This window comes from Rhinopithecus bieti, unplaced genomic scaffold, assembly GCF_001698545.2.
Source record: "Rhinopithecus bieti isolate Rb0 unplaced genomic scaffold, ASM169854v2 scaffold_43555, whole genome shotgun sequence".
NCBI lineage: Eukaryota > Metazoa > Chordata > Mammalia > Primates > Cercopithecidae > Rhinopithecus > Rhinopithecus bieti.
The window spans coordinates 381,850-407,263 of NW_016817848.1; the positions used below are offsets into that span (position 1 = coordinate 381,850).

The window sequence follows — 25,414 nt, forward strand, 5'->3', positions numbered from 1 at the left end:
AAAAAAAAAAAAAAAAAAAAAAAAAAAAAAATTTCCATGGATTCCTGTCTAAAATGCAATATTTTAACGTAATTGAAGAAACATCAAATAAATCCAAAGCAACTACCCTGTACTCTTAAAAATGTTGAGGTTATGAAAAAAAAGAGTAATTGTTATAGATCAAAGGAGACTGAACAGCTATAATAACTACATGAAACACATGATCCTAGATTGGGCCTGGACAAGAAAAAATAATTCAGCTGGGCATGGTGGTGCACACCTGTAAACCCAGCACTTTGGGAGGCTGAGGCAGGAAGATCACTTGAGCTCAGGGGTTTGAGACCAGCCTGGGCAACATGGCAAAACCCTGTCTCCACAAAAATACAAAAATTAGTCAGGTGTGATGGCACACACCTGTAGTCCCAGCTACTTGGTGGCAGGGGGTGGGGAGGTGCATGGGGTCTTGAGGTGGGAGGATCACTTGAGCCCAGGAGGTTGTGGCTGCAATGAGTTGAGATCTCACCACTGCACTCCAACCTGGGTGACAGAGACTCTGTCTAAAACAAAAAGAGAGAAGAAAAAAGAATTCTATAAAGGACATCATTGGGAAAATTGGAAGAATTGAATGTGAAATGTAGATTATGTGATATAATTTATGCAAGTTAAATTTATTGATTTTGAATACTGGAAGTATGAGTAAGACAATGTCCTTGTTCTAGGGCTGAATAATGGCTCCCAAATGTGTCCATGTCTGAATACCTGGAACCTATGAATATGTCACCTTAAATGGCAAAAGGGATTTTGTAACTGTGATTAAATTAAGGATCTTGAGATAGGGAGATTATCCTGGATTATCTGAGTAGGAACAATGTAATCACAGGTGTCACTATAAGAGGGACACAGTACGGTCAGACAGGGAAGGTGATGCCAGAGCCGAGGGAGAAAAAGCGATGTGATCCAGGGCCTTGAGCCAAGGGTATCCTCTAGAAGCTGGAAAAGGCAAGAAAATGGATTCTCCCCAGAGCCTCCTGACGAACCTGTGCTGCTGACACTTTGCTTTTAGCTCTATAAAATTCATTTTGGACTTCTGACCCCAAGACCTGCAAGGGAATTAAAAAAAAAAAAAAAATTTAGTGGGGTAGTGATAGGGTGGGGATAGAGGTGGGTGGTGTCTCCTGTCAATCTGTGTGGTCCACTTGAACCAATGCATTTGGATAAACAACCTTCTACACCCTTCTTACTCAAAGCTGGTTTGATGACAGACGACCAGCAGCATTTCATCACCTGGGGACTTGTCGAGATGCAGAATCTCAGGTCCTACTCCACCCCACAGATTCAGAACCTGTATGTTAATAAAATCTCCAAGCAACTTGTAGTTACCAATCTACTTTGCCTGGATCACTGTAGAACTGTCCTTCCCAGAAGGCAGAATCACCAATTCTGCAATCTCTGGTCATTGGGTGGCTGCCACACTGCTTACATGTGGCAAGCCATATTGGCATACCTCCACCTACTCTAAATTGCCCATTTTCAACAATGATCTGAATGAAATGTGTTTCCCCAACAGTCACTAAGATATGGTACAAAGACGGTAGAGCCAGCATAGAGCCACAGTGTGAGGCCAGTGTGAAGGAGTCAAGGGGATGCCTTTTATTTTTTATTTTTGAGACAGAGCCTCGCTCTGTCACCCAGGCTGCAGTGCAGTGGTGCAATCTCGACTCTGCAATCTCTGCTTCCTTGGTTCAAGCGATTCCGCTGTCTCAGCCTCCCAAGGAGCTGGGGTTATGCCAGGTTAATTTTTGTATTTTTAGTGGAGATGGAGTTTCTCCATGTTGGCCAGGCTGCTCTCCAATTCCTGACCTCAGGTGATCCGCCCACCTCGGCCTCCCAAAGTGCTAGGATTACAGGGGTGAGCCACTGCGCCTGGCCAAGGGGATGCCTTTAAAGGCCCACTCAGACCAACTTAGGGTACACTCACCAATCGGGGCAGAGGCTATTTTTCGGTGTTTCCCAGAGCTCCCCTGACGGTCTGCTTACATTGTTCCTGGTCTTGCACTCAGTAGGCAAAATAAGAATAGGGGTTGTCTTTGTTTGCTGTATACCGCCCATGCTTGGCACACTAGGAGCTCAGTAAATATTTCCTGATTTATTCATTGAGAGCTCTGACGCCTGCGCTCATGCTTCCCTTTGATTTGTCCTTGCCCACTCTGGCACTTACTATCTCAACTAACATCTACTAAGGCCTCTCTTGCCTGGCACTGCCCCGCCCATAAGCTGAAAGAGAATACGGGAAAGGCTAGTACATGCACAGACGACTAGGCCAGGGAGGACTGCAAGGGCTTGGGCCTGGTGGAGACCGGACGGCTTCCCGGAGGTGAGGCACCCGAGTTGGTTCTGAAAGGAACCAAGCAGAGGTCACCAGCAAGAGCAAAGGTACGGAGTTGTGAAACTGCCAGGCTATTAGCAGCTTGCAGTGACGGTCTTCCAGTGACTCTAGGTCTTCCACCCTTCTCTGATTGGCTGCCCTTCCTAGTTCCTCCTCAAAGCGCGCCACCCCTTCGTCTCTCCCAGAGAGCATGCCTGGCTGCCAGCCAAGGTCCCTTGCTCTTTTCGGTCCCCCCACTCCTCCAGGTTTCTGCGCAGCAAGTCTCCTCAGCTCACCCACCTGAGCGCCGCCACATATGCCTTTCCTCGACCCTTCGCGCGCACACCCCGCTCCCGCGTGCCCGCTCCTCTCTGCTTGGCGCCCCGCTCCTAAGCGCCCCCTCCTCCCTGGCCCCCGCCCCTTGGAGCGCGCCCGCTTCTCTCTGCCGCGCTCCCCTTCTTGCATTCCCTCTCCTCTCTGCCCGTTGCCCCCTCGTGCGCGCTCTCCCTCCTGCACACCACCTCCTCTCTGCCGCCCGCCCGCCCCTGAACGCCCGCTCCTCTCTGGCCCCTCCCCTTGCGCGCGCCCCCTTCTGCACGACCCCTTATCTATGTCGCGCTCCCAGCTCCTGCACGCCCCCTCCTCTCTGCCGCGTCCGCTCCACTCTGCCGCGCCCCTTCTACTCTGCCGCGCGCTCCTACCCCTGCACGCCCCCTCCATTCGGCCGCGGCCCCTCAGCCGCGCGCTCCTGCTCCTGCACGCCCCCTCCTCCCTGCAGCGCGACCCCCCACGACCCCCTCTTTCTGATGCGCGTTCCCCCGCCGCAGCCCACTGCGCGCCCTCTGCTCACCTATGCGGGCTCCTTAGGCGCGCGCTCTCGTTGCCTGGCAACGGGACGCGGCTGCCGAGTGGCTAGCAGGCGCGTGTGTCGGGTGTGCGCACCGGGAAGGCCCGAACTGTTTTTGAGATTTGTTCCTCTAGCTTCGCTGGGTCCGGCGGGCAGAGGCGGTTCTGACCGTTGGGCCTTGGGCGTCGAGCAGGACTCACCTGAGGCGGAAGGAGGCCGCTTCGCGCCTGGGGCTCCCGAAAGCAGCCGGCTCTCCTCCTGCTGGTCCTGAGCGGGGAGCGCTGCGTCTGTCTCCTGCGGGCTGCGGGAGACTCTTCCAGACTCCCGGGTGGGAAAACCACACTGAGCGCCCCGGGAGGTTGCCAGATACAATACTGTACTGCATGCGCAGGTAACTGAATTTCAGATAAACGAGTTACTTTTCAGTACAAATATAGTATCATGCAAAGTTATTCGTTGTTTATCTGAAATTCAGAGTCACCTGGGCGAGCTAGGTTTTTAATTGAGAAGTCTGGCAACCCTGCCCGGGTGCCCTGCCCAGTCGGCTGGCTGTCTCCCAGGTGTGGGTAAGGAAACTCCTTCCATCTCTGTGGCACCTTCTTCAGGCTGTAAGCAGCTGTTTCTGTGGGAAACGGCTTTCTTATGTTGAGCCAAGATGCCTATTGGTGTATATGAAAAATAACACTGCTTACCACAGGAGAGAGGGGTATTATCCTCGTTTCACGGACAGGAATATGCTAAGGAAGTTGGCAGGCCTTGCCTGGGTCCCACTGATATGCCCAGAAATCCGAGACAGAGCCTCCCCTGACTTGGCCCCACTGGTAGGCTAAAAGTTTTCTCTTTGGGGATAATGGTCTCCTTCCTACCTTCCCACATTTTATCTTTCTGGAGCAGTAACAGGATTCTGTTCCCCCCCCCTCCTTTTTTTTTTTTTACTTCAAATGACTTTGACATGTCTTTGTAGCCTTTTGGTCTTTCAGATATATCCTACTGAAGAAATACAGTGAAGATACTGTGTTCCAAAGTCAGTTGTAATAATTCTTTTCTCTGTGTAGTTAAGACACCAATATCAACCTGATTTGGAATTAGGTTCATTTGTGCCAGTTTGTTTTCAGTTTTAGAGTTTTATGACTATGTTTATATATACACACATTCCTTTCCCCACTGCTGTTGCTAATACAAAAGATGACGGACCATATACAATTCCAGCACCTTGTTTATTTTGTGTCTTAGAGATCACTCTTTAGTTTCTTCATTCTCTTGTACATCTGCATAATAATTCATTGTGTTGCTCTTAATCCCCAATTTGATGAACATTTAGATTGTGCTTCAGTGTGACTATTGTAAATAATACTGCAAATACCTGTGTGCATATGCCATTTCATATTTTTGCAACTATATCTTTGAGATAGGATCCAAGAAGCAAGATTGATGAGTCAAAGGGTGAATGCATATGTGATTTTCTAGATGTTGTCAAATTCTTCTCCATAGAAGTTACACCATTTTGCCTTCCCACCACTGTCATATGGCATATGTGCATGGTTATGCATAAAATTTTGGAGACACTGAATTTTTCCATAGAATAAAAATTGGGGGTTATGGACGGACCCTTAGATGTCAGTGTCTCTGAACTTTTATGCAAAATGCTAGGTGCATTTGTCCAGGGACAAGTTTAGACACAGTGACATTCTATCCCCTATAATTGCCATGGTCATTCCTATATCAGGGCCTTTCCTCATGTAGAAGACTCTTCCTTCTCTTCTTTGTCATGTTAATTTTACTGTTTTTTTTTTTTTTTTTTTCAGTAAATGTGAGCTTAGCTCAAATGTCACCCCCAGAGAAGCTTTTTTTTTTTTTATACTTTCCTGACTTGATCAGCTCCTCCTCTTCTCTGGTCTCATAGTACTTATTTTAACTTCAATTTCATATTTATTGATTTAAATATTTATCTTCCCTTCTCATCTGTAAGCTCCACGAAGGCAGAGACTGTTTTTGTTTTAGTATGGGCTGCTATAGCAAATTACCAACACTGGGTGGCTTAAAAACAATACACATTTATTTCTCATCATTCTGGAGGCTGGAAAGTCCAAAATCAAGGCATTGGCATTTCTGGTGTCTGGTGAGGACCCTTTGCCTGGTGTGTAGGTGGCTGTCTTCTAGTTTTATTCTCAGATGGCAGAGAGTGAGAGCAAGCTCTCCCGTCTCTTTTTATAAGGGCATTAATCCCATGCATGAGGGCTCCACACTAATGATCTAATCACTTCCCAAAGGCTCCTAATACCATCACATTGGGAGTTAGGATTTCAACATACGGATATTTGGGGACACAGACATTCAAGCCACAATAGTTTTGTATTCCCAGTACCTATCATGGTGCCTGACCTATAACAGGTATTTTTGTTTGTTTGTTTGTTTGTTTGTTTGAGATGAAGTTTCACTCTTGTTGCCCAGGCTGGAGTGCAATGGCACAATCTCAGCTCACTGCAACCTCTGCCTCCTGGGTTCAGGTGATTCTCCTGCCTCAGCCTTCCTGGTAGCTGGGATTACAGGCATGTGCCACCATACCTGGATAATTTTGTATTTTTAGTAGAGACAGCATTTCACCACTATGGCCAGGCTGGTCTCGAACTCCTGACCTCAGGTGATCTACCTCAGCCTCCCAAAGTGCTAGGATTACAGGTGTGAGCCATTGCACCTAGCAAATATTCATTATACATTTGTTGAACAATTGATTACATTTCATCAGATTATCAGGAGAGTCTGGATTTCTTAAAATATTAAGGGTAATCTGAGGGTGATCAGTTTTTCCAAAGCACCTGAAAGAGATTGGTTGCTGTGTTTTCCTTTTCTGTTTTAAAACAATCTGGTCTATTATTATTCCTGTTTATCTTCATAACTGGAAGGAGTAAGACATAACTGGGAGAGTGGAGAAATTCATTCCCTTGCCACCATGGAGAGACAGCTGTGTCAGCCCTGTGATTAAAACACTCTTCAAGCAGCTAGAGGAGTTTGTCTTCTAATGGGAAGACAGACGCACACACACAGAGATAGTGTAATTCTCTATGATAGTGTGGTAAATGCTGTGTAAGCTGCTTGGAGCAAGAGGAACTTCTTTGGGTTGCCTGGGAAAGCTCAGGGAATAAGAAATGATTCTCTACCTTGCAGGGGAGGAGATCTTTTGAGAGACAGAGAGAGGAGAGTGAGGGATCATCATGTACAAGAGTCATGGGATGGAAATGTGCAAGGGGTGGTCATCAGAATGGCAGGCTATCCATGGAGTTAGAGCCCAGGGTGTGCTGGGGCCAGGAGAGATGATGTCTGGAGGTGAACCTGAAAAGAAAATTGGGGCCAGATTGTGAGGAGCTTCATATGTTATTATTTGGAGGCTGAGTTTTTATTCTTTGGCCTTGGAAATTTATGGATTTTTTTTTTTTTCCAAAAGGTGGACTATTGTGATGCTTTGTAAAAATGGCTCTCATGGCTTAGGAGGGACATTTTAGTGTAGTCTTTAGGGTTAGGGTTTTGGAATCAGGAGGTGGGTACAAACTCTGTCTCCTTCATCTGCCAGCTGTGTTATCCTGAATCAAGAGGTGGGTACAAACCCTGTCTCCTTCATCTGCCAGCTGTGTGATCCTGAACTATGCACTTATGCTCTCTGTGCCTGGGCTTGCTCATGTTCCCATTGGGATCATGATACCTATTTTTCAGGTATGTTGTGAGAATTAAATGGGACCCACATTACTTGGCATCAAGTAAACTTGAAATCAATAATGATAGTATCTCTTTTCTGACTCTTGGACTTGAGGTCCTTCAGGATTTTTGAAACCACGTTAGTTGTAGTGACTTCTGTGGAGTCCTTTTGGAAACTATTAGAAGTTTCCTGGGGCCAGCTTGCTTGTGACACCCCCAACAGGAGGTGGACATGACTGAGGGCAGGGTGTATGTAAGGCTTTGTTCAACTCACTGGAGTTTAGTCTTATAGTGACTTTATTGAAGATATCCTGCAGTAATGCAAAAACACTTACTTTTAGGAGTTTTATTTAGGAGTTAGAAATGGAGTCAATATATCTTCAAAAGCACCTTGGGGCATGTTTAACTCAAGGTCTTGCAGAAGTGGCAAGAGTTCGCCCAGTGGATCCAATAGAATATTTAGCATTGTGGATTTACAAGTTTAAGGAAAATGTGACCATGGAACAACTGGTAAGTAGAAATCTCCTTCTAGAAAATTAGAAGAAAAAAAAATTGGTCCAACTTGTCTGCTTTTAAAACTTTAATATTATTATTTTATTATAAAATAATGTTTATTATACAAAACTTGAACAACATGAAAAGTAGGAAGGAGAAAACAGTACCCAAAGAAGACTTCTATTTAGATTTTTAGGTAATTCCTTTCATGGGAAGTATTTTTTCTATAGATTTATATATTTGTTTATGCACTTGTGATCATACACAATGTATAACTTTAATATTGTGCTCATTATTCAGATAAAATATCTTCCCAAATTATTATATCTTTTCCAAAGGGATGGGCTATAATTTGCTTAACCCTTTCCCTAATTGTCTCTATTAAATGCTTTCAAGATTGCTTTCACAAATTGCTTTCTCTCTAAGAAGTCATGTGCTGTTGTTTTTAAACAATGCTAGAGACAAAAGGAAATGGCCGAGCTGGAGCATGAAAGAGAATTAGCTCTGATGGAGCAGGAAATGATGGAGAGGCTTAAAGCAGAGGAGCTCTTACTTCAGCAGGTGAGGCAAGTAGGATAGTTCAGAGGGGACTGGAATTAACGATGCCAACCTCAGCGTGGCACAGCCCAAATGTTGATAAACTTCCCATCTCCAGTTACCTAGATATGGCTTCCTAATATCTTCATCTTTATGGATGTGTGTGTCTTCCTTGCTGGAGAAGCAGCAGCCATGAGTTTTCCTGACTACATTCTTGTATGCATACATACACATTCCTTTCTACATTGCTGTTGCTGATACAAAAGATGCCATACCTCCAGGTAAGAGGAAAATGCAGAGAGTGTGCTGTCACAGAAGGCAAAGGGAAAGAGTATTTTGGTGAGATCTGAGTGGTCAACCATATCTATTGCTGAATGGAAAAGTGTTCATCAGAGGCCACCGTAATTTGGTGGGAACAATGTGGATGGAGTGGTGGGGGTGGGTGGAGTTAGGCAGGGGAGATGGAAAATGTAGGCAGTGCTTTCAAGATTTTGAGAGCAAGGAGAGATGCTTTTGTGTTTAAGAGCACAGTAGTAGAGGAGTGAGTGGATGACATTAGGAAATAGAGTGGATGATTCATAGGGTCAGCTTGCCATGGAGATGAGAGGAAATGGGCCCGGATCATAGGTTAGGCAGGCAGAAGGCACTTCTTTGATTATAATCGACGGAAAGAGGAGAGAATGGTGTTGGGGAAGCACCTTCTGTGTTCAACAGTTTCTGTCTTCTTTATGAAGTAGGCACCATGATCATCTGCTAAGAACAAGGGTGTAAAGTAGGAGGTATGGGCAGAGTGGTGAAGGTTAGAAATGGCAGCTTTGGAGGATGGAAGAGAAGAGTTGAGGGATATAATTTAGCATTACTTGGTAGCAGTTGGAGATCAATCGTGCTGTTTGGTTTGGTTATGTGATTATGTGATTCTCTTCACTTGGGCCCAGATATCTGAGTGAAGAAGTGGAACAGGCGGACCTTTTCACTGAAGCAGGATTCGGGTAGCATGATTAGGGAGCTGAAGATATTGGTAAGGGAATTGTTGAAGGGATGGGTCATGGAGTACAAGCTGGAGAGAGGAAAGTTCCAGAGTGGCTTCTGGACTGATTTAATTTATAGAGAGCTTCTAAGCTAAATTTAAGCTACTTCTATAGTTCTACCAGATAATACTTAACTCCAGAGTCTTGACTCAAGTTTACATATTTAAAATGGGGAAAGAAGTCTATTATTTGGGTATGCAGATAAAAAGAAAAATATAGACCTGGCAAATAGCTTCGCTGACTGACTTCCTATCCCTGATATTGAGGTAGAAAACTGCAGGCCCCTTAGAAGGATAGGGCTGTTGAAAACTCTACTGCTTCTGAGTCTTCATTTTCAGTCATTGGCTTATTCTTGAGGGGAGGTTAAAAAGTGTTGAATTGGGTGTCAAACTGTCATCCAAACAGGCCAGGTGCTTCCTGCAGCAGCCACAACGGTGGATGAGGAGCCATCTTTCCTCTTACAGCTCCTATAGCTGGTATCTGTCCCTTTCTATCAAAAATCAGAGAATTCCCAGCGGTTCTCCTTCCCCAAGGCAATTACATCATAAGTGGGAGATACTTAACTCTCTTTGGCTCACCTACTTTGTCTTACTTGTGTATAATTTGGCAATACTAGCAATAAAAAGTTTCTCTAGCCATATTATGTTGACCAGTATGAACTAATCCACTGTGTACTGAATCCTAAGTATTGTATTAGGGTGGAAGATAAAATAATATTATGCAGGAGATGTTATGGCCAGTTAATGGAGTGGATTGGTGTGCAGAAATAGATAGGAGAGATCAATCTTAAGGCTTAAGAGAGAGTGTGGCTGAGATGAAGAAAAACAGAGGGGCCTCTGGATACCTTCTGAGTCATGTGAGCTAGAGGTTGGGAACTCTGGTTATTTCCTTGCTGGTTGCAAAAGCAGTTGTCCTCATAGTCAGTACCGCTGACTTGAAATTCCTTGACATTTTAGGCACTCTTCAGCAAGCCTAGTTTTTTGTGAACAGGGAAGTATTTTTATTGCCATTTTCTATGTAAGAACTTATTTTTGAAGTGAGAACATTTTTGTTTTTTATTTGTTTTGAATGGCTTTGAGTAGTTTTGCTCATGTGTGAAGAAAGGGATTAGGTTTTGGAAGTTTCTTGAAAATGTCAAGAAGCTGGTTATTTTGATCAATCTGATTGTTATTTAACAAGTACACTTTGCATTATTGTTGAGAGGTTGGAGTTATTTAACTTCCTCCATCAGTGTCTGAAAGTTGATTGAAGCTGTTTATGCATTTCAGCTACCTACCCTATCACTTTTTTCTTAGTGGGGATAATATAGGAATACCAAGAATTACCTTTAAAAGCCTTTTGCAAATGAGATATTAATCACTTTATTATGTCTTTACTTGCAAAAAATTATTATTTTAGAATACATTGTCAGATAGTAGACATTTTATGCTTTGCAGGCCAAGAGGCAAATTTGAGGATATTATGAAGGCATTATGGCATATTATGTAGGAATAGCAAGAGAGAAAATGAATTTTTGCAAATGTTTTATTGATGAAATTCAAACAATCATTGAATATAAATTTTTTGTTAGACAGGTTTACTACTGAGAATTTAAAAAATTTTAAAAGATAACATCTCACTTGGTTGAAGTTCAGCATTAGTGTGGTCTATCATCAAAACCTATTTAAAAATATTTATCTGCTAATGCTGATCTGTAATGAGGTTTTATGTATTTCATCCTTGAAAATGTCTTTTTACATACATAGTTACTGTCAACAATTGCTATCAGTCTATGTGTGTATAATTTAAATTGAGCGTATTTATTCCTTAGAAGGTATTTCTAGAATTCTATTATATTTTTCTCTTGCTGTTTGCCTTTTAACATGCATTACTTTGTAGAATAGCCACTTCCAACTGAAGGTTGATGGAAGTTTCTTAATTGCATAAATGGATTTTGAAATATGGAAATTTCCTTTGCACTTATATTGAGTCCTTACAAACACTCTGGAATTGTAGTTCGAGGTTGGAAAATACATCCACTGCCAATTTGTTTGGGAACGAAGATCTAATACCTTGTTCTAGTTTTAACAGCACTGGAAGTGTATAAAGCAGCTTTATATTGCTTGTGATTCAAACAACATGAGTTGTTGTTGAAGTGAGTTTACTGCAGTGTAAGTTTTACATATGAGTGATGTTTTGCCGTGTAATTTTAGAATGAATTAAGAAACATTATCAAGTCTGCAGCGAAAGCTAATTTCCAAATCTATTGAATGTTTGATAATAGTGGTTGAGAGTATTTCTTCTAAGAAAATTTAAATCCTGTTTACCAATAACTTACTTGAAAAGAAACCAAGAAAACAATCTTATTTATAATAGCTTCAAAACAATAATATACTTAGGAATAAATTTAACCAAGGAGGTGAAGCATCTATACCTTGAAAACTGTAAAACACTAATGCAAAAAATTGAGGAAGACACAAATAAACGGAAAGATATCTTGTGTTCATATATCAGAAGAGTTAGTATTGTTAAACTGTCTATACTCCCTAAAATAATCTGCAGATTCATCTCAATCCCGATCAAAATTCCAATGGCATTCTTCACAGAAATAGAAAAACCCAATTCTAAAATTTGTATGGAAGTACAGAAGACCCTGAATAGCCAAAGCAATCCTGAGAAAGAAAAATGAACTTGGAAGTATCAAATTACTTGATCCAGAATAATATTATAAAGCCATAGTAATTACAACAGTATGGTATTGGCATAAAAACAGACACATAGACCAGTGCAACAGAATAGAGAACCCCAGGAATAAGCTGAAGTATATACAGTCAACTAATTTTTGACAAGCCCTACAAGAAAACACAAAGGGAAAAGGATAGTCTCTTCAATTAATGGTGTTGGGACAACTGGATATCCACATGCAAAAGAATGAAACCGGATCCTTGTCTTCTACCATACACAAAAATCAGTTCAAAATAGATTAAAGACCTGAATGGAAGATCTGAAACTGTAAAACTCCCAGAAGAAAACATAGTGTGGAAAAAGCTCCTTGACATTGGTCTTGGCAATGATTTTTTGGATATGACACCAAAACACAGGCAATAAAACAAACCTAAACAAATGGGACTAGGTCAAACTAAAATGCTCTTGCATAGCAAACAATCAGCAAAACAAAAAGGCAGCCTATGGATTGGGAGAAAATTTTGTGAACCATATATCTGATAAGGAGTTAATCTCCGAAATATATAGGGAATGCAAATTCAATAGCAAAAAAAAAAAAAAAAAAAAAAAAAGTAACCCAATTAAAAAATGGGCAAAGGACCTAAATAGACATTTCTCCAAAGAAGATATAAAAATGGCCAACAGATATATTATTAAAAGTGGCAGGTAATGTTCAACACCACTAGTCATCAGGGAAGTGCAAATCAAATCAAAACCACTATGAGATACTACCTCACCCCTGTTAGGATGGCTGCTTTCTTTCTTTCTTTCTTTTTTTTTTTTTTGAAGATGAAGTCTTGCTCTTTCACCCAGGCTGGAGTGAAGTAGCATGATCTCAGCTCACTCCAACCTCTCTCTACTCCCGGGTTCAAGCAGTTCCCCTGCCTCAGCCTCCTGAGTAGCTGGGATTACAGGCACCTGCCACCACACCAGGTTAATTTTTTTTGTTTTGTTTTTTGTATTTTTAGTAGAGATGGGGTTTTGCCATGTTGGCCAGGCTGGTCTTGAACTCCTGACCTCAGGTGATCCACTCACCTCGGCCTCCCAAAGTGTTCGGATTGCAGGCATGAGCCACTGTAATCCGGATGACTGTTATCAGAAAGGGAAGAGACATGGCAGGGCGCAGTGGCTGACGCCTGTAATCCCAGCACTTTGGGAGGTTGAGGCGGGTGGATCACAAGGTCAGGAGATCGAGACCATCCTTGCTAACACGGTGAAACCCCATCTCTACTAAAAATACAAAAAATTAGCCAGGCGTGCCTGTAGTCCCAGCTACTCAGGAGGCTGAGGCACTCCAGCCTGGGTGAGTGCAAAAAAAAAAAAAAGGGAAGAGACACATATTGGTGAAGGTGTGGAGAAAAGTGAACTGTTATCCACTGTTAATGGGAATACAAATTGGTGCAGCCATTATGCAAAACGGTATGGGTGTATTTCAAAAAGTTAAAAGCTACCATATGACCCAGTAATTCCTCTTCTCAGTTATATATTCAAAGGAAAAGAAACCAGCACCTCATAGAGATTACCTGCACTCCCATGTCCATTGCAGCATTATTTACAATAGCCAAGATTTGGAAACAACCTAAATGTCTGTCAGTGGATGACTGGAGAAAGAAACTGTGAGCTGGGCACAAAGGCTCATACCTGTAATCCCAGTACTTTAGGAGGCGGAGACCTGAGGATCACTTGAGGTCAAGAGTTCGAGACCAGCCTGGACAACATAGGAAGACCTCATCTCTAGAAAAAATGTAAAAATTATCCAGGCATGATGATGATGGCATGCACCTGTGGTCCCAGCTACTCAGGAAGCTGAGGTGGGAAGATTGCTTGAGCCCCAGAGGTTGAGGCGGCGCCACTGTACTCCCACCTGGGTGACAGAGCAAGACCCTGTCTCGAAAAAACGTGAGATGTATTTCTCATGTATATCTTGTGTATATATCTCACATATATGTATTCCATATATGTATATATAAAGGAATATTACTCAGCTTTAAGAAAAAAGTAGATCCTGCCATTTGTGATGACATGGATGAAACTGAAGGACGTGATGTTAAGTGAAATAAACCAGACATCAAAAGAAAAATACCACATGCTTCTATGTGGAAATCTTTAAAAAAAAAAAAAAAAGTTGAATACATAAAAACAGAGACTAGAACAGTGGTTACCAACAGGTGGAGTGGGGGTAGGCCTGGAAGAAGAATGAGGAGATGTAGGTCAAAAGGTACAAAATTGCAATTATGCAGTATGAATAAATGTAGAGATCTAAAGTACATCATGAGGATGATAACCAATAAGATTGTATTGTGTACTGGAAATTTTTTAAGAGTAGATTTTAGGTGCTCTTACCATACAAAAGTAACTGTCTAAGATGATGGATATTGAAATTGCTTACCTGTGGTAAGCATTCACTATGTATATCTATATCAAAACATTATATGCACCTTCAATTTACACAATAAAAAGTTAAATCTTGGCCCTGAGCTCAAAAATTCATGATATAACTGTTAAGCCATGGAATTGCTGTGTGGTAGGACGTAAGGGTATATTCAGCTTCTGTTTCTGACAAAAATTCACGGAACTGATGGTCCAGTTTACAAGAGTGAATGAAGGTCACTGTTGACACCGCTGGCTCAATAACACATCATAGATTCAAATACTTTCACAGAGTAGCTGCTGTTGAGTAATATGCTGACAATTTATTGTCTTTAAACACTCTATTTTCTCATGAGCTCTGTAAATTTGTTCAGCTCAGCCTTTTTCTATTCCACACGTATTTTTATCACTGTCAGCTGTAACACATCTTAGCAGATTTCACTGCAGGTTGTATTGAATTGGTGTTTCTACATGACTTTGAAAATACTCTTGCCTGTAATTGTTCCATGAAGACTGGATTAGTCCGTTTTCAAGCAGCTGATAAAGACATACCCAACACTGGGAAGAAAAAGAGGTTTAATTGGACTTAACAGTTCTATATTGCTGGGGAGGTCTCAGAATCGTGGGGGGAGGCGAAAGGCACTTCTTTTTTTTTTTTTTTTTTGGAGACGGAATCTCGCTCTGTCGCCCAGGCTGGAGTGCAGTGGCCAGATCTCAGCTCACTGCAAGCTCCGCCTCCCGGGTTTAGGCCATTCTCCTGCCTCAGCCTCCGGAGTAGCTGGGACTACAGGCGCCCGCCACCACGCCTAGCTAGTTTTTTGTATTTTTTAGTAGAGACGGGGTTTCACCGTGTTAGCCAGGATGGTCTCAATCTCCTGACCTCGTGATCCGCCCATCTCGGCCTCCCAAAGTGCTGGGATTACAGGCTTGAGCCACCGCGCCCGGCGAAAGGCACTTCTTACATGGTGGCAGCAAGAGAAAATGAGGAAAAAGCAAAAGTGGAAACCCCTGATAAACCCATCAGATCTCATGAGACTTATTCACTATCACAAGAATAGCACAGGGAAGACCAGCTCCCATGATTCCTTCTGGGTCCCTCCCACAACACTTGGGAATTCTGGGAGATAAAATTCAAGTTGAGATTTGAATGGGGACACAGCCAAACCATATCAAAGACTATTCATAGAGGTTTGGTTTTTCAGGCACTTCAAACTCAGCATTGACCCTTTCCATGAACAACTGAGCAGTGTCAGGAACATCTGTCTACTTATCAGGAGCCAAGGAAAGGCACTCAGAATCGTGTGCCTTGTTTTTAGTTGACTGTTGATGTTGCTCAGTGTCAACTCTGAGCAGCTATTCTCACCAAAAGGCTAAAATCTTAGACAAGATTGTTTTTTCTGGGACACATTTTTTTGGCCACTGAAATAAAATATGTTTTAATTCACTCACCATTGGTAAATATCTTTCCTTGCTTGCATAACAAATGAGCTGCTTGGAACCCTACTTTTGTTGCAGACTTATTTTCATTTATAAGTCTTGTAAAGAAATTCTGCTGTGATAATTCTGTTTTTGTTTTTGTTTTTAGACAGAGTCTTGCTCTGTCACTCAAGCTGGAATGCAGTGGCGTGACCTCAGCTCACTGCAACCTCTGCCTCCCAGGTTCAAGTGATTCTCTTGTTTCAGCCTCCCAAGTGGCTGAGACTGCAGGCACCTGCCTGGCTAATTTTTTTTGGTATTTTTAGTAGAGACGGGGTTTCACCATGTTGGCCAGGCTGATCTCGAACTCCTGACCTCAGGCCTCCCACATGCTGGGATTACAGGTGTGAGCCACCATGCCCAGCCAATTCTGTTTTAAATTTTCTAATTTTTCTGACCTTTGTGCTCAGTGAGCTGGGACTATTGTGATGAGTGCTTAGTCTGGTAATGTTGATATTTATTATATTTTTTTAGCACAGTGGCACTGTATAGCGGGAAACATATTTTGCCATTTAATTTGATGACAAAATAATACACACTCTAGTGTGCCTTAAAAGTGCGACATTCAAAGTTCACTTGTTTTCTTTTTTTTTCTCAAAATTTTGTTTAGAGATGGGGGTCTCACTATGCTGCCCAGGCTGGTCTTGAACTCCTGGCTTCAAGTAATCCTCCTGCCTCACTCCTGAGTAGCTGGGATTACAGGAATGAACCACCCATCCCTGGCTTTCTTGTTTTGACATAATGGATATAATTTTTTAAAATGTCACAGTATAGTGATAACCATGGTACTCCAAACATTGCTGTTACAATGTTACTGTGGTTTGTAGGGTGCTGGCAGCCAGGCAAAGTGGTGAGTGCACCACATGTGGTCTCTGTTACAATGACTACAGTCTGCTGTGGCAGCACGAAAGCGCTCATAGACAATACGTAAACAAATGGGCATGGCTGTGTTTCAATAAAGCTTTAGTTAAGGATGCTGAAATTTAAATTTCATACCATTTTCCTATGTCATGAAATATTTCTTTTAAATTTTTCCATTTAAAAATGTAAAAGCCATTCTTTGTTTGTNTCTCTCTCTTTTTCTCTCTCTTTCTTTCTTTCTTTCTTTCTTTTCAGGGAGTCTTACTCTGTTGCCTAGGCTGGAATGCAATGGCACAATCTCGGCTCACTGCAACCTCTACCTCCCAGGTTCAAGCGATTCTCCTGCCTCAGCCTCCCGAGTAGCTGAGATTACAGGCGTGTGCCACCCTGTAATCTTTTTTACAGCTAATTTTTGTGTTTTTAGTAGAGACAGGGTTTCACCATGTTGGCCAGGCTCTTCTCAAATTCCTGACCTCAAATGATCTGCCCACCTTGGCCTCCCAAAGTGCTGGGATTATAGGCAAGAGCCATCAGATGATACTCTGAAGAGTTTCTCACTCTTCTACAACCAATGTGTGGCTATTTGAAGACCCATCTATGCTTAAAGAAATTTATCTGGAAAGTTATTGCAATCTCATTTGTTACTTTAAGAAGAAAAGAGAAAATGATTTTGTACAAATTGTGCTTTCTATAATTTGCAATTAAGGAAGATTAAAATCTTTTTTAAAATTTTATGCTTCAGGAAACTTTTGTAGAAACTAAAGTATTAGTTGGATGTGACCGTTTATTGTAAGTTTCTGAAAGGAAGGTGGGTGTAAACTTAATTATCTTGCAATTAATCTAACTGTAATATGACATATTTCTGAATATTCAGCAACAGCTGGCATTGCAGCTGGAGTTGGAAATGCGAGAAAAAGAGAGGCAGAGAATACAAGAACTACAGAGAGCTCAAAAACAATTAGACAAGGTAATTTGAAGTTTCATAAATGTTAGTTTTATTTAAAACTCTCTAGAATCTTCAAACTGTTTATTTCAGCTTTTGGCAGAAGGACCATGGGATTTGTAGTCTGAAGACATGCCACATATTAGCTGTGTAAGCTAAACAAGTCTCATGACCTTTTTCAGTCTCAGTTTACCTGTTTCAAAACTAGAGCTAGCAGTATAATACTATTAGGAATGTCTCACTGGATTCTTATACAATCAAATACAATTGTGTTTATGAAACTTCTCTGTGAGTAGTAGGGTTCTCTAATAGTGATACCCTCAACATTTTAGTCAAGAGCTAGCTGTTTCTAGTTATATTAGCTGATGTTGAATATTGAGGGTATTCTGATCTCAGAGGCAGTAGTCTATGTCTTTATGTTAATGTATTAACAACAAGAATTTACATTTTAAAATATGTTCATACATGGACTTTCATGCCTTTCATTAAAATAAACTATGCAGTAACTTATTTCTTTTGTTTGTTTTTTTGTTTGTTTGTTTGTTTGTTTTGAGACAGAGTCTCACTCTGTCACCCAGGATGGAGTACAGTGGCGTGATCTCGGCTCACTGCAACCTCCACCTCCCGGGTTCAAGCAATTCTCGTGCCTCAGCCTCCTGAGTAGCTGGGATTACAGGCACGCACAACCATGCCTGGCTAATGTTTTGTATTTTTAGTAGAGACGGGGTTTCGCCATGTTGTCCAAGCTGATCTCGAACTCCTGAGCTCAGGCAATCTGCCCACCTTGTCCTCCCAAATTGCTGGGATTACAGATGTGGGCCACCACACCCGGCCTAAAGTAACTTATTTAAAGAAAGCCCATCTTCATTGGTTGTGTCTGTATCATGTCAGGTCTCGAGTTTGACCCAATTTCCTGCATCCAAAAGCTATGAGTCATACAGACCAATATTCTAGATGACTGAGTTTATAGCTACTATCTCTTAATCAAATGTTGCTCCCCCTTTTTATTCCATAATTAAAACTAAAAAAAGAAGCAGGTTTTATAGACAATGTTCATTATGTTTATTGATGCTTAAATGAGAGAATCATTTATTAAAGCAATATTTTTAAAGTATGAATGGTGAATTAAATCAAAAAGTGAGATTTTTTTAAAAGGATAAAAGCCCTATACATAATTAAGAAAAATACAGACGCTGATGCTATCTTAGTCTGAGTGTAGTGTGAGCACAGGGATATGCCTGTATGCACACATACACAAGCATCCCTTTCTCTTTAAGATTCACAAAAGGGCCGGACACCGTGGCTCACACCTGTAATCCCAGCACTTTGGGAAGCTGAGGTGGGAGGATCATGAGGTCAGGAGATCGAGACCATCCTGGCTAACATGGTGAAACCCCATCTCTACCAAAAATACAAAAAAATTAGCCGGGCTTGGTGGTGGCCGCCTGTAGTCTCAGCTACTGGGGAGGCTGAGGCAGGAGAATGGCATGAACCCAGGAGGCAGAGCTTGCAGTGAGCCTAGATCTCGCCACTGCACTCCAGCCTGGGCAACAGAGCAAGACTCCATCTCAAAAAAAAAAAAAAAAAAAAGAGGTTCACAAAGATATAATGTTTAAAGTGATGGATATCTCAAATATCCCGATTTGATCATTACATGTTGTATACTTGTATCAAAATATCAAATGTATATCATAAATATGTACAGCTATTATATGTCAGTAAAATTAAAATTAAATAATTTTGAAAGAGATTCACAGATCTGAACTGAAAAGAAAATACAGGAACATATCAAGAAGGCAGTGATCAAAATAAAGGAATTTAAAATATTTTTTAATCAAAGTGATCTGATAGTTACATTAAAGTGCTTAAAAGTCTATAGGAAGGATTGGTCTCTATTTTGTGACTCCAGAGAGCCACATTCATGTTATTTTACTATCTCTAGGCATCAGCAGCTTGTGTGACCAGAGCCACAATAACTTTAGTAATTCCTATTTCTATTGGCTTATCATCCCTCACCATAGCATAGGTACTCCCCTGCAAAGTACCACTTCCTCGCACATTGCTCAGAGTTGAGTCCACTCATGTTCTTTCCCCTGGCTTTCTTATGGCTGCAGACTCACAATTTAAACTATTATGTGCAAAGGGAAATTTGCTGGAAGGATTCTGGGTTGAAGGAAGGGTTTAATACCTAAACTGTGAAGGACTCGGTATCACTGGGCCTTTCAGACTTTGGGAGCAAGAGAATCAGATGCTACCAGGGCTCACCCCTCTGCTGTTCCCCTGGTTGTTAGTTTCACTCTTTCACTATGGGCTGCTTTGCTGCACATGGGTGGGGAACATGAGCCTTAATGGCTTCTGAGTCTTAGAATGTTGTGGTTTCTACTATCTAAGAGGAATGGATGCCTTGTTTTAGTTTCAGTTAGGAAAAGAATCTTGGAGAAGGATTCTGACTGACTTCGTTTGTGTCAAATATCCATCTCTGTGGTAGAGGAACATGGTCCTATAAGAATATGGATGTTCCCAATATAGCCTTGTGGATGCTGGATAAGAAGTTACCAGGAAAATGGAGTGGTCTTGGGAAAACAGTGCTGTTTATGTTCCTATCATTAGGGTAACCATATGTATGATCAAGAAATCACTGGTGTTCTAGCAGCCAAAATGAATCAGCTCAGGGTCAGTTAGGCCACCGTGCTGCTTTATTTATTTATTTATTTATTTCTTTATTTATTTATTTATTTATTTTTTGAGACGGAGTAGTCTCGCTGCTGTCACCCAGGCTGGAGTGCTGTGGCCCGGATCTCAGCTCACTGCAAGCTCCGCCTCCCGTTCACGCCATTTCCTGCTCAGACCTCCCGAGTAGCTGGGACTTACAGGCGTGCCACTCGCCCGGCTAGTTTTTTGTAGTTTTTAGTAGAGAGGGTTTCAACCATGTTAGCCAGGATGTCTCGGATCTCGCTGACCATCGTGATCCGCCATCTCGGCCGTCCCAAAGTGCTGGGATTACAGGGTTGAGCCACCGCGCCGGCCGTGCTGCGTTTTAGAATTGAAAAGGTAGATGGCATAGCAAGGTTTGGCTGGCTAGAATGACGTTTTCACATTCAGAAAGAGGCCTCCCATATTGGGCAGTACATTCCTACTGCAGTGCTCAGAGTATTAAAGAGGGCATTGCTCAGGTCCCTCTGCATTGGGCCAGATTTGTTCCTGTAGAAGTGTTTACTTCTTTCTCATTATGTGCAAAACTCTGCTTAAGTGTAGTTTCTCTTTAAAATCTCTTGTTCTAAGGTTCTATTATAATTTTTATTTTGTCAGTTTTTATTTTGGCAGATAATTTGGCTTCAGTTTAAATGTTTCAGTCCATTTCACTTTTTAAAAAGTTTTATTTAATTATATATAAAACATGGTTGCCTTCTGTTTGTATAGAGTATTAAATAAGACTGTGATCTGCAGTTCTGTAATATGTAATCAGATCATTCTGTTTCAGAGTGACAGCATTTTTGCTTTAAATTGATCATAGCATTGTGTAAAATAAAATGCCAAAATGAAATATGAACTCAAAATGAAGTATATTCAAAGTATTTTCTTAATTTTTATATATTATAGGAGATGAGAATGAATATGGAAAATCTGGTTAGGAGTGAAGATACTCTACATTCAGAGGTGAGAAGAAAAAGTCATTCTATGGTATGTGACATGAATTGAGTATCCTATAATTTAAGCTTAATTTTGATGCATAAGTAGCTAAATTTTTAGCAAGTATATTTTCAAACCTGATAGTCCATATATATTTTCTGGTAATAACAAGTCACAAATAATGTGCTTTGAAGCAAAATCTCACAGTAGGTAAAAATTGGACATTCAGTTTGTGTTTGGATTTTTAAAAACTAGGCTGTCTTGAGATATTGAAGCTATTTACCACATAATTACTTACAATTGTTTTAAATTTCTGCAGGTATTTAAAAAAAAGTTTTAGCATTTATTGCCAGAATTCTAGCTTTATATTCTAGGATACTCAATTCATTACCAGAATTCTCTTGTCATTAACAGAAATTGGTTAATTCCACTAATTAATAATGCTGAATTTTGATGCTATACATCAGAAAATTTTTAATCAAAATTGAAAGAAAAGTCATGTGTTAATTTTGAAATAATGTAAAAGTAAACATCAATTTTTTGATTGTAGGAAGCAACACTAGACTCAGGCAAAACACTAGCTGAAATCAGCGATCGTTATGGAGCACCTAACTTGAGCAGAGTGGAAGAACTTGATGAACCAATGTTTTCTGATGTCAGTATCAGCGTGTTTTGTAAAAAAACTCTTTTTTGTTTTGTTTTGATTTTTTCACTTAGGTAAAGCCTGGGGAAAATGAGGCTAGGCCAGGATTGGTTGGCAAACGGGCCTTTTGCTTCAGAGAAAGAAAATCAGTTCCCTGGTTGCCGATTATATTCCTAACTGGCATTCTGCCCTTTTGTGAAGAGTGTCGCTGGCTTATCTGTATTTCTGTATCTGTAACCTCAAAACTTCTTCAAAATATGTTTTAAAACCATTTTGTGAAATACATGATCTTTAAATTTGGTGTAGGGGGCACGATTTTGGTCCTCAATAACAAACCCTGGAACCAAATGAATGCCTTAATGAGAGTGCATGCTTCTCCAGTATGTAAGTACATTTGTTTATTTAACAAACATACCACATCTTCCATATGCCAGGCACTATGCCCGATGGTGTGGTGAATAAGGCAGATGGCTTTGACCTTGTGGAGTTTATTGTCAGGGGAGAAACAGACAATTAGATGAGCATTTAATAGTCATGGTTAGCAGGACCACGTAATTTATTGTCCAAACCAGTATGCTTTTGAGAATGAGAGCCGGATCAGCAGATGTAAGCCAGGACTGTCCTGGAAGAAGGATACATTTTGTCACTTTAATTTGTGTACACTAACAAGGAGGGACAGCCAGCACAGTTGAGGAACCTCAGTCAGGGAAGGAAGCTAATGATTTGCTACTCACTGGTGGCATGGGAGGCCGAGGGTAGTGCTCCAGGCAGAGAGCACGGAAGGTGTGAAGACCCAGATAGGAGAGAGTGTAGAGGGAGTGAGGCAGGGAGGGGTGAGAGCTAAGGCCAGGAGAAAGCAGGGGCCAGACCATGAAAGCACTTGTCATTTCTGTTCAGAGGCTTAGATTTTATCCCGAAGGCAGTGGAGGCTCATATGATGAGAACTGCATTTTGCAAAGACCACCTGGCAACAGTGTGGGGAAGAAAATGGAGAAGCAGGTGTCAGGAGACGGCTTAGGAGGTAGTAATCTAGGGGACAAGATGTTGATGGCCTGAAGTAAATGTTATTTTCAAGAGCTGTTCAGAAAGTGGAGCTGCACAGACTCTGTTAATTGTTTAAAGTTTTATTAAATGTCAGCTATGATTTGGCACTATGCAGGGAGCTAGAAAATGCCAATGAACAAAATGGATTGGGCTTCTGCCCTTGGGGGACATGGGCCAATGGGGAAGGTTCTTTGAGGGACAGAGTAGGGAGAGACTTGACCCGGGCTGGACAAGTCTTCCTGAGGAGGTGAAGTTCAAGGAATTAGCCTGAGATGAGCCCAGAGGATAGAGACAGCAAGATGCTTTCAAGGGACTGAAGTCGTCCAGTATTAATGGCTAAGGTGAGTGGAGCTAGGAAAATGGTATGATTTTAAGCTGGAGAGGTGGATAAAGGCAGAGCACACTGGGACTTGTATGTTGCCTTAGGGATTTTGGACTTAGGTGCAGTAGGAGTTACTGAAAGCACTTAAAGATTCAATCTGTGTTTTATAAGGTGGAGAGAGGATTGGTGTGGAGCAGGAGTGGAAAAAGGGAGACCACTTAGGAAGTTATTGCACTGATCCAGATGTAAGATGACTAGGGTTAGACAGCAGAGATGGAGGGAACTGAGTGGATTTAAGACTGGCTCACAGGATCAGTGCAGGGCAGGGTCAGGATGAAGCCTAAATGTCTTCCTTGGGCTACTGAGTTAAGAGTGTTACCGTTTGATGAGTTGATGAACATAAGAAGAGGAAGCAGGTTTTTAAAAACTGATGACTTCAGTTGCAGAGATGTTGACTCTCAGGTGGCTCTGAGATATGCAGGTGAAAATAGCCAAGAACAGTTGATGTTAGGAAGGGGCCCAGGCCGGAGATACAAATTCAGCAGTCATGGGCATATGTGCTGAATGAAGCAAGGGGAGTGAGTAAGGTACCTAGGAGAGTGTGCAGTGTGTCAAGGCCTAGGGGCTCAGGGAGGAACCATTAGCAATTCCAACACTGAAGGGATGGCCACAGGAAGAGGAGCCTACGAGAAGGATAAGAACGCATAGTAAGAGAAGTAGAAGAAAGGATGGAAAAATAACTACTTTGAGAACGTAATTTATGGTTATATTCAATTTGCATATCATTTGAAATCATCTGAAACTCCCAAAAATTTCATTCATGTAGTCACATAGAAGTTACCTACGTTTTATTTCTTTGGCTTGTGCCTTTTCACAGTTCTAATTGTATTAAGGCATATTTACTTTTTGTTTTGCTTTTAGGTTGCATTAAACATTGACCAAGATTTGTAGGACCAACCAACCTGAGAGCAATAAATGTTTTTGTTTGTTTCAAATTTCAAATCATGAATTTCCCAATTTGTATTTTTTTGCCTTCAAACTTGAACTCTACTTTTTTTTTTCCTCTAAGGACAGCTTATGGCCGGGCGCGGTGGCTCAAGCCTGTAAACCCAGCACTTTGGGAGGCCGAGACGGGTGGATCATGAGGTCAGGAGATCGAGACCATCCTGGCTAACACAGTGAAACCCCGTCTCTACTAAAAAATACAAAAAACTAGCCGGGCGAGGTGGTGGCGCCTGTAGTCCCAGCTACTCGGGAGGCTGAGGCAGGAGAATGGTGGGAACCCGGGAGGCGGAGCTTGCAGTGAGCTGAGATCCGGCCACTGCACTCCAGCCTGGGCGACAGAGCAAGACTCCGTCTCAAAAAAAAAAAAAAAAAAAAAAAAAAGGACAGCTTATGAATGGGCTTCAAGAGTAGCCTCAAAGTATTATTTTGGATCCTTCAGTTCAACTGGTTGTTTATACATTTCCATTGGGAAAATAGGACAGTTTGCTGAAGCAACCAAAAGAGGCAAATGGGAGGTGAGCTGAACTAATATGTGCGTCTATGCAAGAGGAAGACTGCCTGAGAGGCAAGTTGCTGGCTGGGAGCAGTGGCTCACACCTGTAATCCCTCCCAGCACTTTGGGAGGCCAAGGCAGGTGGATCATTTGAGGTCAGGAGTTTGAGACCAGCCTAGCCAACATGGTGAAACCCCATCTCTACTAAAAATACGGAAGAAAATTAGCCGGGCGTGGTGGTGGGCATCTGTAATCCCAGCTACTTAGGAGGCTGAGGCAGGAGAAGGTTGCATGAGCTGAGATCATACAACTGCACTGCAGCCTGGGTGACAGAGTGAGACTCTGTCTCAAAAAAAAAAAAAAAGAAAAGAAAAGAAAGTTGCTGGTCTGTGAGAAGTGAGTGAGGTTACCATTGTGCAGGGCTCAGGAGGGTGTGCAGCATACTCTAGATGTGGTGTCTCCTCCTGGGTGTGAACTGCAGAACTCTCCCCAGTTTGCTGGGAGCCGATGCTTCATAGAACACTTAAGCCACACTTATATGATGGTGTTGGGATGGGGGAAGGAGTGTTTCATCACTGTCCTGGTGGGGGAGTTTCCCCCAGCTTAGCTTGTTCCTCTACAGCCAAGAACAGATACGAGGACTTTCCCTTCCTCACCTCAATGCCCAGCTGGGTGTCTAGATTCCTGTCTTCCTCTTTGGGGTTTATAAAGCCTAGGGATATTGCAGGATGTGTTCACATAGAGTGAATTGAATGGGATGAAACAAAGTTCTGGGGTGCAAAGGAGTATTCATGTCTTCTGGCTCTATCAGCGAGCTCAAATATTGGGGCAATTGTTGGTGAGAAGATCTGACTGGATACAGGCCACACACTCCTGGCCCCTTGGAAGTTTCCAGTCTATCCTTAGACTCTGTGGCGTCTAAGGATACTTACTTCCTTTACAAAATTCTTCAAAATCTATGGTGTGAGTCCTTTCTATTTCTT

At 41.9% G+C, this 25,414-nt stretch overlaps 1 protein-coding gene and 1 long non-coding RNA gene across 3 annotated transcripts in view; one reads left to right on the forward strand and one right to left on the reverse strand.

Moving 5' to 3' along the window:
* Window positions 1–2,677, reverse strand: part of LOC108518101 (uncharacterized) — a 6,743-nt gene extending 4,066 nt beyond the window's left edge. The window contains exons 1-2 of the long non-coding RNA XR_001882292.1: window positions 1,958–2,677; window positions 1,017–1,079 (exon numbers count right to left, since the gene is read on the reverse strand). This is a non-coding gene — a long non-coding RNA (uncharacterized LOC108518101). The remainder of the gene's footprint in view (window positions 1–1,016; window positions 1,080–1,957) is intronic.
* Window positions 2,678–3,210: 533 nt separating this feature from the next.
* Window positions 3,211–23,948, forward strand: DYDC1 (DPY30 domain containing 1). Of its 2 annotated transcripts, none has more exons than XM_017856264.1 (7): window positions 3,211–3,582; window positions 7,223–7,391; window positions 7,836–7,937; window positions 17,226–17,318; window positions 20,895–20,951; window positions 21,475–21,579; window positions 23,855–23,948. In XM_017856264.1, exons 2-7 carry the CDS (start codon window positions 7,245–7,247, stop codon window positions 23,882–23,884), a joined length of 534 nt encoding a protein of 177 aa, XP_017711753.1. In that variant the 5' UTR covers window positions 3,211–3,582; window positions 7,223–7,244; the 3' UTR covers window positions 23,885–23,948. The 2 variants fall into 2 exon arrangements, with proteins under 2 accessions (XP_017711753.1, XP_017711754.1); XM_017856265.1 differs by lacking the exon at window positions 3,211–3,582 and adding an exon at window positions 3,641–3,757.
* Window positions 23,949–25,414: the final 1,466 nt, after the last annotated feature.